The sequence below is a fragment of the Falco biarmicus genome, chromosome 2 (assembly GCF_023638135.1).
Source record: "Falco biarmicus isolate bFalBia1 chromosome 2, bFalBia1.pri, whole genome shotgun sequence".
Classification (NCBI taxonomy): Eukaryota; Metazoa; Chordata; class Aves; order Falconiformes; family Falconidae; genus Falco; species Falco biarmicus.
Genome location: NC_079289.1, coordinates 115376545 through 115393842, shown reverse-complemented (window position 1 = coordinate 115393842; position 17298 = coordinate 115376545). Strand labels below are relative to the sequence as shown.

Here is a 17298-nt window from a genome sequence, read left to right as displayed (position 1 = left end):
ATGTGACAAAAGAAAAGACATGAAATTATTTAATCAGCTAGTACTCACAATCAAAGGTTGTCCTCATAGCTTCATTGTCCAGGTCCTGTAATATCCTAATCTTGACTTTGTGATCATATACTGCCTTTTGTAATATAAAAAGTGCATCTTCTGTTACATTCTTTTCTCTTGTTCTTTTCTATACACTTACTTGATTTGTTCTTTTCTATACACTTTTACTAAAATATAAATTGTTTAAAATAATATTATAGTTCCTTGTTTCTGAACAGTGGTAGATTAGAAGAGACCTTATTGGACTGCCCTTTTTATGGTGATCAGGCACCAGAGGGGTAAGAGAACTTTAAAACTGGAATAATTATATATTGACAGAATATAACAAATATGAAAGATGTCAGTCTCATAGTGCATTAGTGAGTTTCGGTAAGCAATTTCAAAAAATGTATGAGGTGGAAAAGCATAGCAAATTATGTGTTTCAGAAAGATTAAAACACCTCTTCCACAGCTACTGATGGTTGCCATTCATTGTAAACGACAACAGAGTGTTCTGTATTTTAATTTGATCGATGAGTCCTCAGCAAGCCATAAAAATCCTATTTGCATGAGAAATACCTTCCCACACACAGATCAACAGTGTCAGACATGCCTAAAAGTTGCTCCAAAGTTTCCTGTGGCCTCCCCTTACTTCAGCTGCCTTTAGAACAGTCGATTCAGATGTTGTAAAACTGAAACAGCTGAGAACTGGAATTGGCTTGTTTCTTTCCCAGTGACACACTCCCACAGAGGAGTGAAAATGCTCCTTTTTTCTTTTTTTTTTTTTTTTTTAAAGCAACGAGGTTTATGACCACTAAGATGACCACCATGTTTGCATTTTCTGGATTTTGTGTCTTAACATTATAAACCCTGCAGGCTGAGGAAGAAATTAATGGCCATAACAGCCTCAAGCAGTAAAGACTCTTCTGCAAGAGAGCCCGCAACTCCATGTTGTAGTAATTGGGCCGAGACCTTATTTACTGCACTGGGAGATTCAAAAGATCTTTAAAAATCCTGTCCCCTCCATCAGGAGATGAAACCGTGGCTCCTGGCTGCGTGAATCCCACCGGAGAGCAGGCCCGCGGCCGCCAGCCCTCACACGGGCCACCCCCAGCTGCCCTCCTGCCGTTGGATGTGTGCCTGGTTTGCTGGCTGGATCTCACTGCAGTATGGCGCTCTCTGCACTTCCTAGATTATATATCCAGCTATTTGAGGTGGTCAGGGCGCCAGCAGCGATGGAGGCAGTGGGCAGGGCCTGTCCCACCACCACGGGCCTTTGGTGGCGGGCTGGGGCGCGGTGTTGGCCCGCGGGTGGCTGGGAGGGCCTGAGGCTGGGCAGGGCTGTGCCATGGCGGAGTCATGGGCCTGGCAGGGACCGAGCCCTCAGCCAAAAGCAGCTACTGACCTGCAGAATCAGACTCCCCAATTTTATCAGATTGTAAAGTAGGTATGTTTATTCAGCGCTGGGCAGCACTGGGGGTAGTCCCACCAAAGCCGTGTGTGCCAGGGGCAACAACCTGCCTCAATTTATACAATCAAATGTCCATATACATAAGGTTTCCAAATACACCTATACATATTCATGACCTGTCTCCTCTTAATATTAAAATTAGTTCTGAGAAGTCATTTCCATAAGTCCCTCCCCACTGCCCTTGCCTGATGCCTCTTGGGGGTGGTTGTGGGGGTGGTGGGGATGAAGGCTTGGTAGTCTCCCTTGCTCTGAACTTTTTACCTTCTCTTTTTGTGCCAACTCAGTTGTTCCTTGGTCTTTATCCAAACTATAGAGTTGGTTTTAGCTAGTTCTCATCATGAACTGTCCCTCGGGGAGGGGGGGGACTGTAGACTCCTTGCTTCAGTTAATTTGCACAATCGTTAGTAAAACAAAGCATTATCAACAACAATCTAGGTAATAGAGCTACTAAAATTTCTTTAACCCCTTCTCTCACTACCACAGTCAGTGGGTGTAGAGGAATGGAGGCAGTGGGTTGATCAGCACTGATAACTGCAGATGTGGCCTTGCCTCAGCGCAGTGGGTTGATTGACATGGGTGATGTGCAGCTGTAGCTCGTTCCTGCTAAGTGGTTAAATAGCCCTGAGGCTTGAGGGAGAGGGGCTTAGATGGAGGAGGAGCAGTGTGGCCTGGCCTGGCCTGGCCTCTGGAGGAAGGAGGTACAGCACAGACAGTAGAACCTGACTGATGGTAAAGCCTTGTTGCAGCCTATTAGTTTGATTGTGCCGCAACAAGCTGGGGGGCCTCAGCACTGCTCTGGTAGGGTGGCTTTCCCCATGGTCCCAGCTGGATGGGGCCACACTCAGCTCTGCTGCCTCTGAGCCCCCTGCCAAAGCCCTGCAGGGGGGTGCGCTGGGGGCCCTTGGGGTGCTGACGGCCATAGGCAGACCGTGCAGCTGGGCATGGGGAAGCGTGGCTTCCCACAGCATCTTGCACCACAGGCTTAGCTGTTGGCAACAGCTAAGGTCATATCACATTTGAGACAGTAACTATACAGTGCACTTCAAAAGTTTTTCCGCTTCAGTAGCTCCGCATATAACGCCAATGAGGCTAAACCGTGTTGCAGCTCCTTGATTAAATGCCTCCTTCCACTCCCCGCCCAGGCTGGGAGGCTGGCAAGCAACGAACCGCTTGCTTTTAAGAGTTCACCGCTGCTTTGCATAGCGTTAAATTTCTCTTCAGATGCACCTATGCATAATACAAGCAAAACTAAATGCCATATATTAATCATTAAATAAGGAAAATAGTATTAATTAAAAAGTCTCTAGAGTTTAAAAACCTTGTAGCCAAATCCTGATACAGCTGTAGTAAAGCATGTTTATAGATGGTGTTATCTTTTGTGAAGCAAATTAACTTATCAGTGCTTCTCTGCCTGATCCCTGGTATTTCATTGGAGAAAACTTTAGTGTCTTTGAATTGTTCATTCAGATACCCTGCTAATTACTTAACAATTAAGACAATATATTATCTTCCCCCAGGCTTTACAAAAGTCACATATCATACAGTTTGTATAATTAGTAACTCACAAAGTCACTTTTGTTAGATAATGTTAGGGAAAATAAAATGCCTGCCAGTGATTTGGAAGGTAGAAAAAAATACTCTGGTAACAATGATAAAAACTTCAGATTTTTGAATAGTCATCTTTAGAAGCTTTTTCAGACAGTAGCTTTTCACAGTTAAAATTTTAGTTTGCACTAACTTATGCACAAATAATTTGTGAAAACAATAGATGCAATAACTATTAGCTAAGTGAAGAAAATGTTGTGAGAAACACTGAAAATACTGATTCATCAACCCATACAAAATGAAACTTTCTGCATACATAAACATCTGGAACAAACCTTTAACTTACTTGTCATATATTTACATAGGGTGCAATTTTGCACTGGAAAGATGACCTTTTTTCCTTCTCCAAATACAAAACCACAACCCATTTATAATTAAAAGTTACTGAGTTTCTGATTTGCCCATCAAGCAATTTGTGTACTAAGTAATTTTGTGTGGCTGAAACCACCACAGGAGAATAAACATTGGAAAAAATAGGAAGCTAGGCAAAATCTGAGGAACTTGGTTAATGTTAAGCATGTAAGTAAGCCTATTGATTAATCCCTTTACAAGTCATATCCTAATCCTTATTTTAGATAGCATGTGACTTTAGAACTCTTGAAGTTGAATATGTCTAATGCTTGATATCGCAACCTGCAGTCACACACAGTGATTTACATGCATTAATGCAATCTGAGCTCTCATATCAGAACATTTGCTAACCCCAGTTTACAAAATATTATTTATATATCAGAAATTACAATGGAATGCATATACTGTTGCCTCCTTTGTGCAAATTTGCTGTAAATTTCAATTGCAATTGCTGTGAGCTACAGTTGATTTACAGTGGTCTAATAGAGTCTTCAGCTACCTGAATACACCTAAGACCAAAGGAACAGAGATTTCTTTTCTTTTCTTCAGAGGCAGACGTATGTCTGAAGTCATAGCAATCGAGACACTTCCTAAATGAGCTTTTATAAACCAGGGTAATAACTGTAGTGCTTGCAGATTTTCTGTGGAAAATGGTAGCTTTAGCAATTGTTTTTGTTAATTGTGCTACTGAAACGCAGTATCTGTTAGCAGAGTCTAAGCTTAGATATGTAGGGCAGCTGAAGTACTGTATTTCATACTTGTGCTACGTATTTATTGATTTTGATAAAGTAACAGTTTATTTTCTTTCACGTTGAATGTTGGCAATCAGCAATGAGTTATCCAGAGGTGAGTTATCCCAAGCTTGTGAGCATTTAGGGGTTTTCAGCTTGTGTTGTTTTATCTTGTATATAAATGGCTGGGGTTTTATTTGAAAGTATCGAATAATCATGGTTGTGTGATTATACATTTGGATGGGGAGTGGGTTATCAATACCTTTGTAAACTCATCCATAGGAGAGCTTCCCTGAGTGTCTTCCTCTGTTTCAGAATTTGTGGTGCATACCTGGATTAAAGGTTAAACATATTTGGGTTGGCTTCAAAAGAAGTAAAATGGTCATCCATTCCCCCCTCCCCCCCCCCCCCCATCTTTTCCATGAGCATATATGTGCTTTCTTTTGAGACATACTATATCAAACCCATAGTTGCTTTAAATACATTACAACATACCATTTCAGAATAAAACATTTACTATTTAAAATTGGAAATTAATCTCCTCCTTGAGTTTTAGTTTGGAATAGTGAATTGCTTGAAGTTTAAACAAAATATTTCTCTTGAAAGAGAATGCTATGTTTCTTTTGATCCAAAGTGGTTTGTCATTTTGGGGGATAGAAGAGAAGACAGAATGATTTCAGAACTGACAACCATGAATTTCAGAAGTAATAAAGATTTTAAAGAGCACATATTTTGCTTTGACTGAAACTAACTTGAAATTGCCAACTTTTTCATCACAAACTTCTTCATATTACACCACGTGTATGAAAGGTGGCTACTAAAAGCAAGAATTTAGTAGTCATCCTTAGATAAGAATCCGGGCATGAGAAAAGGAAAAAGAAGCAGGCAAGTGTAACACCCTTCCCCAATTTTGCTTTACCTCGTCTCTTCCAACCTTCCATCAGCCTAAGAGGAGTCAGTGCCTACAGCCTATATCTACAATGCTGCTGTCTTCCATGCACCAAACCTGCTGTCTCCAATCAGTAGAAAATTACCACTCACTATAATCACAGTTGTATCAGACCAGTAGCCTTCTTTCAAGGGAAAAATTCCTGCTGTTCCCACCCCTCTTATCTCTAACACCAGAAATACTTTGGTTTTTTTCCTGGTCAGTGACAGCAAGGCAGGATTCCTCCCTAATGTCTATTCAGCAAAGTCAGAAGCACATACTGGGAGGAGAACTGCTGAAATTGTTGGGTCAAAATTAAGCTCTTTAAAATTACATTTGAAAAATTGGCTCTTGGATTCTGATAGGCAATCAACTGTTACCTTTTCCAGTCCCATTTTTCACTCTTTTTCCTTCAGCTACTAGTGAAACTGTTTTTATATCATGTGAGTCTTTTGGAATCAGAAGCAAAAATGATCTGTGTATATGTTGTCTAGGAGTTAATACTTTTCAGTAATTAACTTAATATGAACTTTCAGTGAATCCATAAAATGCGTACTTTTGCGTACTTTTTAAAGAACACCTCATTTTAATATTCTTATTTGGTCTTACTACAAGAGAAGGAAGCACTGCCTAGTTCCTCTAGCAATGTAAAGAAAATAGTCTTGAATATGTCAAAATGATAAAAAGCCACGTGATAATTATAGCAACGGTTTCCATCGTACTGCTAGAGCAGTTAGAAGGAGTATGAGTTTGTACGGTCTGTACATGTTTGAGTTGCTCTTTCATTTGTTTCAGTTCTGTTTTCAGATTGGGAAGCCTGAAGACAGTAACTGCAATACATGCTGGCATACGTAAATGTGGTAACGGCAGGAGAAAGAAAGAAATCTCTGTTTATACATGTGTGCTGAAGTCTGAGGATGGTTTTAAAATAATATTTCAGAATGCAAACCTGGCAGGTTTATGATAGGGTTTATTTTGAAGAATTGTTTCTGCTTTAAAGGCTAACAAAAGGCAGGTAAGGTGGTGCTGTGGCTAATGACAGGGACCTTTGCTCTAAGTAACTGAGGATGCAGCGAGCTCTGAGCACCACAGCATCCCCCATCCCTACAGCAGCTACTGTCCAGGTTGTTTCCTGCCACAATTAAGAGTAGCCTCCAGCTTGCAGTAGTTCATGCTAGAGGGTATTGGCATCTCCTCCCTGCGCCTGAAGGTGGTTACGGCACCACCTCCCAGGCTCTTGTGCCGACAGGGTGCAGAGGACCCAGCTGATGTGACCCTTCTTGCAGTCTTCTCAAGGGGCTGTAGGCAAGTCAGACCCATCTATGAATAGGGATGTCATCCTTGTCTCATCAAGGCATTGTGAGGGTAAACATACTAAGCATTGCAAGATTCCATTACTTAAATAAGGAAGCTATATAAATAGCTTTGGGGGATAAGAAGTTCCCTCTTTCTTATTAACAGGTGGAACTGATATAAAACATAGATAATGTGCTTTTGTTTAGTGGTACTAGTGAAACTTTCTAGATAAGAATTTCAAGTAGCAGTGAGGACTATCTTTACATTTGGAAGCTGTCTCTTTTAATGATTTCCTATTATATACCAAGAACAGATCTATTTTTTTTTTTAAGTCCATATACTATAATAAAAACCGTGAAGAACTGTATGATCAAAATAGCATTATAACTGCATGGAACAGCTTTACTTATGACTTATGCTTCTATTAATGAAATTTATTTTCTTGTTTGCAGCTTGCAGGCCTGGATTCTACAAAGCATTTGCTGGAAATGTAAAGTGCTCCAAGTGCCCTCCACACAGTTTGACTTACTTAGAAGCAACTTCTGTCTGTCAGTGTGAGAAAGGTTACTTCAGAGCCGAGAAGGACCCACCAACTATGGCATGTACCCGTAAGTCTGATCAGTACCAGTGTCTGCAATTTTAATCTCTTGTGCCTCATTTATTTATTTTTATATTTTTTAAAAAGGACGTGAGTTTGTACATTCAGTGAAGAACTCCATGTAAGATAACCAAAAGATTTTTTTAAAATCAAACTTCAAACAGTGTATTTCTATTTACTCTAGATATCACTAAAAACACGTTTCTTAGGTTGGTGACTTTTTAGCGTATAGTTCTGAGAGAGAATAGAATGTTTGTAAGCATTGTCATATGGATAACAATGTTGAGTTTTAACTACCAGTGTGTATTTTAAATACACAAAAATCCACTTGTACAAAAATTTTCAAAAACCGGTCACATAAAGAAAAAAAAGATATGACACTTTTCTGTCTCTCCAGATTTAAATGAAAATTATAAGGCAATATCATCCCAACAGAACTGAATAAAAACTAAACTCTCTATAAAAACACAAGAAAATTAGAAAAAGAAAAAAAGATATATCCAACAAAGAGTTATTTCCTTTTATACAACTGTAATAATGAAAATTATTTAGATTTTTTGACAATTGTGATTTTTGAATAACCTAAATTTGTCATTAAGACAAAACTGATGCGCATCAATCTAGGGGCAGAAATTCTGACTGAGCAGAGATTTTTATTACTTTGATCAATGTGCTCATGTCTAGAAACATACAGCACAAATTTTCTTCTCATGTAATAAAATATTTCTCATAGAGGTTCATATGTAGTTCATTACTCACTGGGATTCATTTATTGATCATGAAGCTACTATATCTGGGAGCAAAGAGCAGCATTTAAAAATTTAAAAATCTATGGGTGAAATACTATATTTACATATGAAATTCTATTATTTAATAGAGATTATTAAAATCAGTTTGAAAAACTCTTAACATACCTAATTTTCTGTGTAGCATTTTTTTAGCTCTTTTGGTGAAGGATTTGATTCTAGTATATTTTATGCCACCGTCCTCTTGTTAAAATAATTATAAAAAATTTATATATTAAGTGCATGGAATATTTTAACAGACTAAGTATACAAAAAGCTTGAGATAAAAATATAAAAACAAAGTACTCTTGCAATAACCATCAGTGTGTAGCCATAATTTTGTTACGTTTACACTGCGTAAGGCAGCACCGTGTAAAAATAACAAAGCTGACATAATTGAACAGCTACTACTACTAGTAGAATTGAACTACTTCCTGTGCTTCAGGAGGTCTCTTCAGATGGCACTGTACTGGACAAACTGTGAATATACCAGGTGATTTGGAGCTGATTTACAAAGTCATAGGCACTCTGTAATCCTGAGGTCATTATGTGGACCAAGACATGCATCCACTAAATGGGAGTGATGTTCGCCAAAAATGGCATTCCCCAGATCCAAGGCACTTAGCAGAAAGTTGTCTAACCATAAGGTTTTCAGAGGTGAAATATCTACAACAGAAGCCTCTAGTTACTTAAGGGACATGGGGCTTGGAGAGGCACCCCAATCCAATGCACAGTCTGCTGCCAGCTCACTCTGGAGCAAGGCACATAGGCCTATTTGCACAAAATATATGAGGGAATAAACACTGTTGTTCCAGACTTCCCACAGGAGAATGATGATTACAAATAATTCCACTCAAATGAGTGCCCCAAGCACAGGCCATTAAAAACGTACCCACAGAACTAACACACATCCCAGGCGCTCCTTGACAGCCTCATGCTTCGAACGATGGTTTCACTCATGCATTATGCAGATGCGGTTCCATATTATTTATAAGTCATTGATTTTTCATCTCCAAAAGACAGTTCATCTCTGAAAAAATTACTCATACATGGCATTATGTTTCCATAATTGTCTTTCAGGGCACAATTGTAAACCCTGCTACCCATTAGTATCGATAAGGTAGGGAGGAGCATGAGAGCCCTGTGGCATCAGGGAGCTGCTGCCTACAACATCCCGGTGCTTTCACAAAAAAAAAAAAAAAAAAAAAAAAAAAAAAGCAGGGTGTGAAGAGCTGCTTTGGCCAAAAACTGTCAGGGAAGATTGACTGCCCCAGACCTCTCCATTCCTGCCGAGGATGTCAGCCAAAGCAACTGAGTGAGTGGAGGCAGGGAAGAAATCAACCGCAACAGAGGTACCAGTGCCCCACCTCACCCCAGGTTGGGAGAAATAAATAATCGAGGCGGTGAACCACGTTCTAGTTTCTGCCTTGCTCTTGGTTCAGTGCCACCATATATTGCCTGTCATTCAGCCTAGACTGCAAAGTATCAGTACTTCATTGACTGTAACAGCAGATGTATTCATCTTACACCTACAATGATGATTATTTCACTAATTGTCAGCTCTGCAAATGACACTGAGACTCTTGACAGGCAGACTGCATTCTTATCTTGCACATCATCAGTAATGAAGAATCTGCAGGCCAAATTATTCCCTAAGTGATATCTTTAGCCCCACTGCTTTCAAATTATGCTCTCAGTTATTAAAATTATGTTTCTGTCATAAATACAACCTTACTGCCTTCGGTAGGTCTGTGCAGATGTGGCTAATTTAGATTTAATAAACAAAGGTAGATATGAGTAGAATTTAGATTGTTCCTTCCAAACTGTCATGCTTTACTGTAACAAAGAGAGTTGAAAAGTTAATGAAAAAAATAGCCAATTTGACTAAATAGAGAGAAAAGACTGCAGTGAGAAAATGCTGTTTCTGCATAACCACTTTTGGGGCAGATCTTCATTTTTTATGTTTATTTGCAAATTTGTATCCTGACATGTGAGATGTGAAGTAAGAGATTAGACAATTTTCTTGTGATTTTTTTAGAGTTGTACTTCAATTGAACTCAGAATGAATAGCGGATCTCCCTGACAAATTTCTTTATATTCAAACATCTTGAACCAACTGAATTCATACCTGTTGTATTTGCTTCCCCAAATCCTGCAAAGCAATATGCGTGTGTTTTATTCCATTTCTGTATAGGGTTAGACAGTATTCTTCACTCAGATTTTTCCTGAGTACTGGAAAACTTGCATATGCAGCATTATGGAAAATAAAGACCTTGATTTAAGAGACTATGAAATTAAGAGTTTAGCTTCAAGCATCCACTTTTTTCAAGAGCTTCTAATCTAATTTCATTAATTCTGTGAAAGTGCCTACTGTATGCTTTTCCAAAATTGTACAGTTCCCATTTTTATTTCATGTAACTGTATTTTGTAAGAGTGTGCACTTTGCAGAAAAGCAAAGAAATCTAATTTTAATAAAGGGAATGAAAGTTAGATTAGGATATATTGTTAATCTCTTTCTCCTAGGGTTTTTTTGTTTGATTGGCACTTCTTACCAATCTCTTGCTGCTACTCTTTCTCCTTATTGTATTTCTTTACCATATACGAGTACTCTATCAGTGATCTCTCTGCATACACAGTGAGCAACAAATAGCATCATACCTAATCCCCTGTCTGATTACTCTGTACATAAACTAACATTTCCCACCATAATGTAATTGGATAAATTGATCCATCTTTTCAAGGTCAGAGGCAGGCAGGCTTATATTGAGTGTCTGAGTCTGAATGCATCTCTTTACATGTTATGCTTAAATGATTTTGAACCCAACAAACTTAATCTCTGTTCAATAATCTCTGTCACAAACTATATCCTCTATTTTGAAGTCAAGACTACTCCGTCATCAAAATCAAGCAATGAGCTTGAATCCTTCCACTTTACTACCTCTATTGTTATTCTATATATATATTTGTTCGCAATTTATCGTTGCACTCAGACTTGAAGTATTGGTTTGTATTCACTGGCTTCCATTCTTCCTGCCTGCCTCACAGAATAAGTGATTCTGAAAAGGAAGACATGTAATACAGCATTCTACATCAAGGGACACTTATTTATGCTACATGTATGTATGGATTTAAAAAAGCAATTATGAATTCACAAGGCACAGCAAGATGCTGATCCTGAGTATTCTCAGAAGTCGATGGTTATTTTTTGCCCTTCCACTGTAAATTCAGTACTCAAATAACACACACTTCTGAGCGTCCAATAGTTGGTAATGGGCAGTTCTCACTTAAAAAGCAACAGTTTTTGCCAGACAGTCATCACTGTAGTGTTTAACATATTGCATTGCCCTCACTAGGCTTCTGCAGCACTGGGTTTGCTCCTCTCTCCTTCCATAAAGGGCAAAATACACTTCACCTTCACAGAGGGAGAGGGCAGGCAAACCAAAATGAGGCATAAACTCAGCTCTTTTGCTTTTGGAGCGGGCATGCTTCTCTGCAAAACATCAATGCCCATCTACTCCACAGAGGGCGTAGAAATACATCTTACATTTTAATTTGTAAATGAAGCAAAAGACACCACTCACAACTTGGGCTGCATTTCATCTAAGAAACAGAAGAGCTGCATTATTTTTTTTTAATGCTTATCCATGTGAACTGTGTTTTATTCTTTTGCATAAAATCCAAAGTCGTGATTTTTTCTGTGAGGAAAGGATCCATCAGTTTCACCAATATACTTGTTTTCTTTAAAAATCAATATAAGGAAATCCCTGAGAGCTTTGCACACAGAAGTCTGCAGAAGGGTTATTACTGCCAAGTTTTTCCAATGTGTCAAATAATCTTTGTATAATTTATAAATGATAACAAAGCAATCAGGCCACATTCGTAAAAGCCCAGTGACACATAATTTAACTGAATCTGAGGATTAGAATTAATTGTCTCTCTTTGTTCCAAGTTCTAAATCTTAGTAAATGATTCACTGCATGTCATTACAGCTTAATATTTGCATGAAATCGCAGTTTAACTGGCATAATTTAACAGCAATTAAAAAGCTATTTAATCGTTGTGCAAATTGGCATGAGGGGCCTTGAGTATGAAGTGTGTCTGAGGTTTTTTTCAGTATTTGCAGGCGGACAGTCACATACTTTCAGAAACCTCTTAACATAATTGATAATGTTTTCCCTATTCATTGAAATATGAATGTACAATAATTCATGTTATCTCTTACAGTTAACTTCCAAATCATGAATATAAGGACCTTCACTCTCTAGTACAAATAAAATACACTTTCTTTAAAAAAATATTTTTTACTTACTGTATTGGTTCTTCTACTGATGCCATCTACATATAGTACAACAAAAATCTGATAGAAATTTAGAATTGGCAAAGCCAGACAAAGCTCTTCTGTTGCCCTGATTCAGATTGATTCCTGTTTTGGCCCACCAAAGTTGATGAAATAACATAAAAAAACTCGGCTGTGAGGACCCATTGTCTTGATAGCTATAGTTTATGTAAGATTAAATTTAAGCCAGTTTTGAAACATTGGTTCCAATCCTTCTAGCAATTACACACATGCTTAGTTTTAAGTGCATGAGTATTACCAATTATTTCAAGGGGATTACTGATCCGCTTAGTTATGCACATACGTAAGTGCAATTAAAGCTCATCCTCCATATTTCTAAAGCTCCTCATTGGTTTTAACAGTGGGAATTTGTTAAGACCAGTCATTATTTAATTCTCACAGCATGTTTTTAGAGGAAACATAATTATTCATGTATTCTGCATGTAAATAATAACTGATGCTGACATAATCTGTGGTAGTTTGAGTTTATTCTGATCTCAGGACTGTTCTCCAGAGTAACTAGAACCATCAGCCTCACAGTAATTTTATGGGAACTTTTGGGATTTGTAAATCTGAGACACTCTAAGGCTGTAGGGGCTTTTGGACCACATCAGTATTTTCAAGGCTGTACCTGCCTCTGTTTTCCATACCGTTGGAAAATGATGTAACATAAATAGCCTTTGTTAACTAGTTGCATTTATAAATACTTACTACAGTATTTCAAATGCTTCAGTGTTAGACTTAGCACAAGGTCACAGTCAAAGAGCAGGAAGGAAATACTCAAAATATTCTCTGTAACCATAAAAATTGCAAATTACAAATACAATTTTCATCTGACAGGTTCCAGAAATATCGATCTTCAGTACAAATAAGACACATACTGTTCAGCTAAATGATTCCTTGATACACTGCAAAATAACTGGTCTTTACAGTCCAGGGCTTTTTGGCTGCTATGAACTCTGCACAGATAGATGTAAAAATAAATACACATACAAAATATTTTCTACTTTCTTGTCCACTAAAAAAATCCAAAGCAATATAAAACTCCCAAATATTTTAATTATCAAATGCTTGAAAACTGGCAGCTAACTCATCATTTACTTCAGGCCAAAAATCATTTTAATGAAAGCACAGTCTCCATTATTTAAAGTTATGAATGGATACCAGAAAGAAAAAAGCAGCTCAAATGTTCAACTACAGTTCACAGAATTCCTTAATTATTTTTTTGTTTGTCCATGTTATCCCTCCCACACCATAGAAAGTTTTTTTTTCCCTTTACAAGCATTCCAGCTTTTATACTCACATTTATGCCACATAAGTAAACAAACAGCATGAGTTAAAAATCAAAAATATCAGTGAACAGTGACTTTCTTTCTGCAACTATTATTGCCTCTTTCCTTCATGGAAGTTAATATTCATTCTTGCTGCTATGTGTACGTACAACTGAATCTTTGCTACTACATAGTTTATTAGTAAAATGTAAGATAATGTTTTCCATTTAAACATTTATACTTTTAGTATTCCATTTATACTTTAAAGTATAGTCCATTTTAGTATTCAGGGTCATCTTCAACAATTAATAACAGTTTTGTTTTGTTTGTTTGTTGGGGGTTTTTTGCCAAAATTTGAGAACCTGATTTGTGTGTCAAATGTCAGGAGGAGCTTTTATATTTTGTTTTCCTCCCTAATGCAAAGATCTGACCATTTATTTATCTGACATCCTTTGGGCACAAGGTCTTGTCCTCATGCTACCAGTTGTAGAACTGGAATTTGCAAGTGTTGATCAATATTTTTTTTCTTTGTTTAGTTCCTTTTTCATTGTCTTAAAAGTTTTATAAAGGACATTATGGTATTTTAACTATCTAAGTCTCTCACATTTACTGTGCCACTCAATTTGTTGGGTAAAATACACTCTGGATGAGAATTGGCTGATGTCATTTGCAAATGTTTCACATAGTCTTTCAGCCGGCTTAAGAGGCCCTGAAGTAATGAAAAGCTCACTCAAAGTTTGAACAGCATCTCAATCAAAACTTTACACTTAAGTCTTGCAGGCAGGTTGTATAAATCATGGAAAGCTGCAAAGCAAGCTGAAAATTTTCAAAGTTCTGCTAACCATTGGCGAGGCAATCCACATGCACTGTCATTTTATGTTGAGAGCTTGGAATATAATGCTTATTTAACTCAATCAGCTCAAAAAAACCCAGAGTTTGCCAGTTAAGTTTACCACAGTCATCTTACATATGTGAAAACCTGGAGTATAAAGCCTTGCATTTTACCACATCTGTGTCTCTTACATAATTTGTATAGGCATATTTTGGGACTATATAGAAATTGGTTTTGAAAACCATGTGTCTGTAAGTTCTTGGTTGAAATATGTTAAGTGGAAGAAAAAGAATATAATAAGAAATTGAGATAAGATTATTCAGACTTCATTTAACAATTTCTGCCTTTCCTTCACCCCTTCATTCATTGCTATCTGAAAAATCATCAGATGGTAAAGTTCTTCCATCAGGCTGTGGAAGCTGATAAGTAAAGCCTCAGGTGATTTACGTATGATCCTACACAGTAAGTCAGCATAACAGCTTCAGACTTGTTGGACATAACTTGACTAGTGTGGGAGCTATGGGAAATGGGTCACAGTACACAGTTTTACCACCTGCTTGCTAGCTGAGAGCTTTCCTGTACTCTGCCTGCTGCAACTATCTTTGCATTCCTCCTCAGAGTCTTCATGAATTATTTTTTCTCCTGCTTTGCAGCCACCCTGTTAGACCTTTAGCTTGCAAGGTTGATGTCTTCACTGTTATACTGATGCTGATGAGGTGCCATCTGGGAAAGAAAAAAAACAACTTGTAAACTGTCTCTTGTGCCTAATAGTCTTGGCTTGTTGCCACCTAATGCTACTAATGAACAGCAGCAAAGAAATTCCCAGGGAAAAGCCGTGAAGGATAGAAAAAATATCTGGCATTGCAGGACTAGTACAAACAATTTTACTTCTTGTAGTTTTTCCAAAGCTGGTATTTATTTATTATTCAATTTGACTCTTATAAAACATCAAAGATTATAAGTATCAGAAAAGCCTACATTACAAGACATAAAATAAGGAAATAAATTTTGTGGTTAAACTCTACCCCAGTATCCCACAAGATCAAGACATATTTAGTGCAAATTTGTGTTATCAAGTCTAGCTTTGACATTCCCAAGTCATTTTTATGTTGCCTTAAATTATTTCTGCATTAATTCTAATTTATTTAGATTATTCAGCTTTCTATGATCCCATGCATTTATTATTCCTGCTTAATTTTCAAAGATTGTATTTAGATAATTTTTAAATTTTACATTAAATTGAAACATAATTCTTTTAGCATCTTTTTGCAAATAATTGTCTTAAGATTAATGTATTTTTTTCATGATTTCTTTTTTTCTCCAAAATAGACAACTGTCACTTAACAGGCTTTCCCCTCCTTCTCTGCAGGGCCGCCTTCTGCTCCAAGGAATGTCATTTTTAACATTAACGAAACAGCTCTTATGTTGGAATGGAGCCCCCCGAGTGATACCGGAGGAAGAAAAGATCTCACTTACAGTGTCATCTGTAAGAAATGTGGGTCGGATGCCAGCCAGTGTGAGATTTGTGGGGGAGGTATCCGTTTCATCCCCAGGCACACAGGTCTCATCAACTCCTCGGTGACAGTGCTTGACTTTGTGGCACACGTGAACTACACCTTTGAAATAGAAGCCACAAATGGGGTCTCAGAGCTGAGTTTCTCTCCCAAGCAGTTCACAGCTATCACGGTTACCACAGACCAAGATGGTAAGTCCCTGCACTGCATGTCTGTTACTGTGCCCCTGTCATCTACGCCCTTGTTAGGGAGATCGTTTTGTTTCTTGGAAGTCTGGATCAGCAAGTTAGGATGTTTTGCAGATTGTTAAATGTTTTTAAGTGCTTTTGGTGAGGACTTTCAGCTTCTGTCAGCTTCTGCTGATGAGGGCATTAAATGCTTTTGGCAGCTGGCCCTTGACCCCATTACAAAGGGCACAAAAATGTACCTTCCTGTTTAAAATGAAGTGCGAGCTTTAACTACCCGAGACTAACTGTATCAGTGGTTCATCAGAACTGGAGACGGCGCTGATGCTTTTCCAAGTCTTTCCTTACAATTTTACTTTTGAAAGAGTAAAACACCATAGGTTATCCATTACAATTTCACAATTCAAAAGTTAAATGAATGTGCACTTACTTCCTTTAGTATCCATGTTTCATAGTAGTACTACATCATGCTTCACTGTAAGGAATTTCAACATTTGAGTGAGCCATTTCCTTAGGTGAGGTATCCTGACAGACGGTTTTGTTCCTTTAATTGTCCACTTTGCATTATTGTTTTTGAGCTTTTTCTTCCCCCCATTTCAGTTCAAATTCATGTCCAAGGTCAACCTTTATGAGAAACATGGGAAACTAAGAGCTCTATATTTTTGTTCATTTCTGCAACTTTTTTCCTTTTCCATCTTTAGAAATACTTACTATGCCAGAAAACAGCATCATAGGTTACCAACGAAGCAATCTGTATAGCAGTGTTATCTTCTGCCTTGTATTACTGTAGATGAGAAGGTTATTTCAAAATTATCCCTTGCTGACATTTGTTCCAGAAATGTTTTTCACCTACTGTGCAGTGACATTGCAACTGTAGCTGAAGTGTTTAATGTAGAACAGGAACCAAACTGGCGCAAGTACCATTTTGAGTAGAAGACCTTTGATAATATGAGAGTATTTAGTACAAGTGCTAATGTTCAGGAGGATCCTGTTATGTTCCGCTTGTAGGAAGGCCCTGGGTTCTTTCACTGATCAGTCTAGCAAAAAGCTGCTTACCTGTGTATCTGGGACAAGTAGTTTTGTTGATGAGTAAGTAATGACTTGTTTGCCTTTGGGCATACAAAAATTAACAGCTTGCTGTGATGATGATGATAATGGCAGCGATGGTAATACTAATAATATTCATGAAAATGGATTAGAAAAAACATGAAAACTACTCGCTCACCATTCATGCGATGATGGTAACAGAAGAGCTAATTATATAAGATGCCTAATGATACATGCCTTGCACTGAGAATTGCCTTAAGCTCTTAGGCTATGTATCATGTTGCGAACCTGTATCTCTCTTTTCCTTTCTCATTAATG

The 17298-nt window shown here is 37.8% G+C and overlaps 1 protein-coding gene across 2 annotated transcripts in view; it reads left to right on the top strand.

Moving 5' to 3' along the window:
- The window catches only part of EPHA6 (EPH receptor A6), a 513578-nt gene that overhangs the window by 266140 nt on the left and 230140 nt on the right, over positions 1-17298 (top strand). For both annotated transcript variants that reach the window (XM_056329721.1, XM_056329720.1), the window contains exons 4-5: positions 6865-7020; positions 15604-15939. In XM_056329721.1, coding sequence (XP_056185696.1) covers positions 6865-7020; positions 15604-15939 — 492 coding nt within the window. The remainder of the gene's footprint in view (positions 1-6864; positions 7021-15603; positions 15940-17298) is intronic.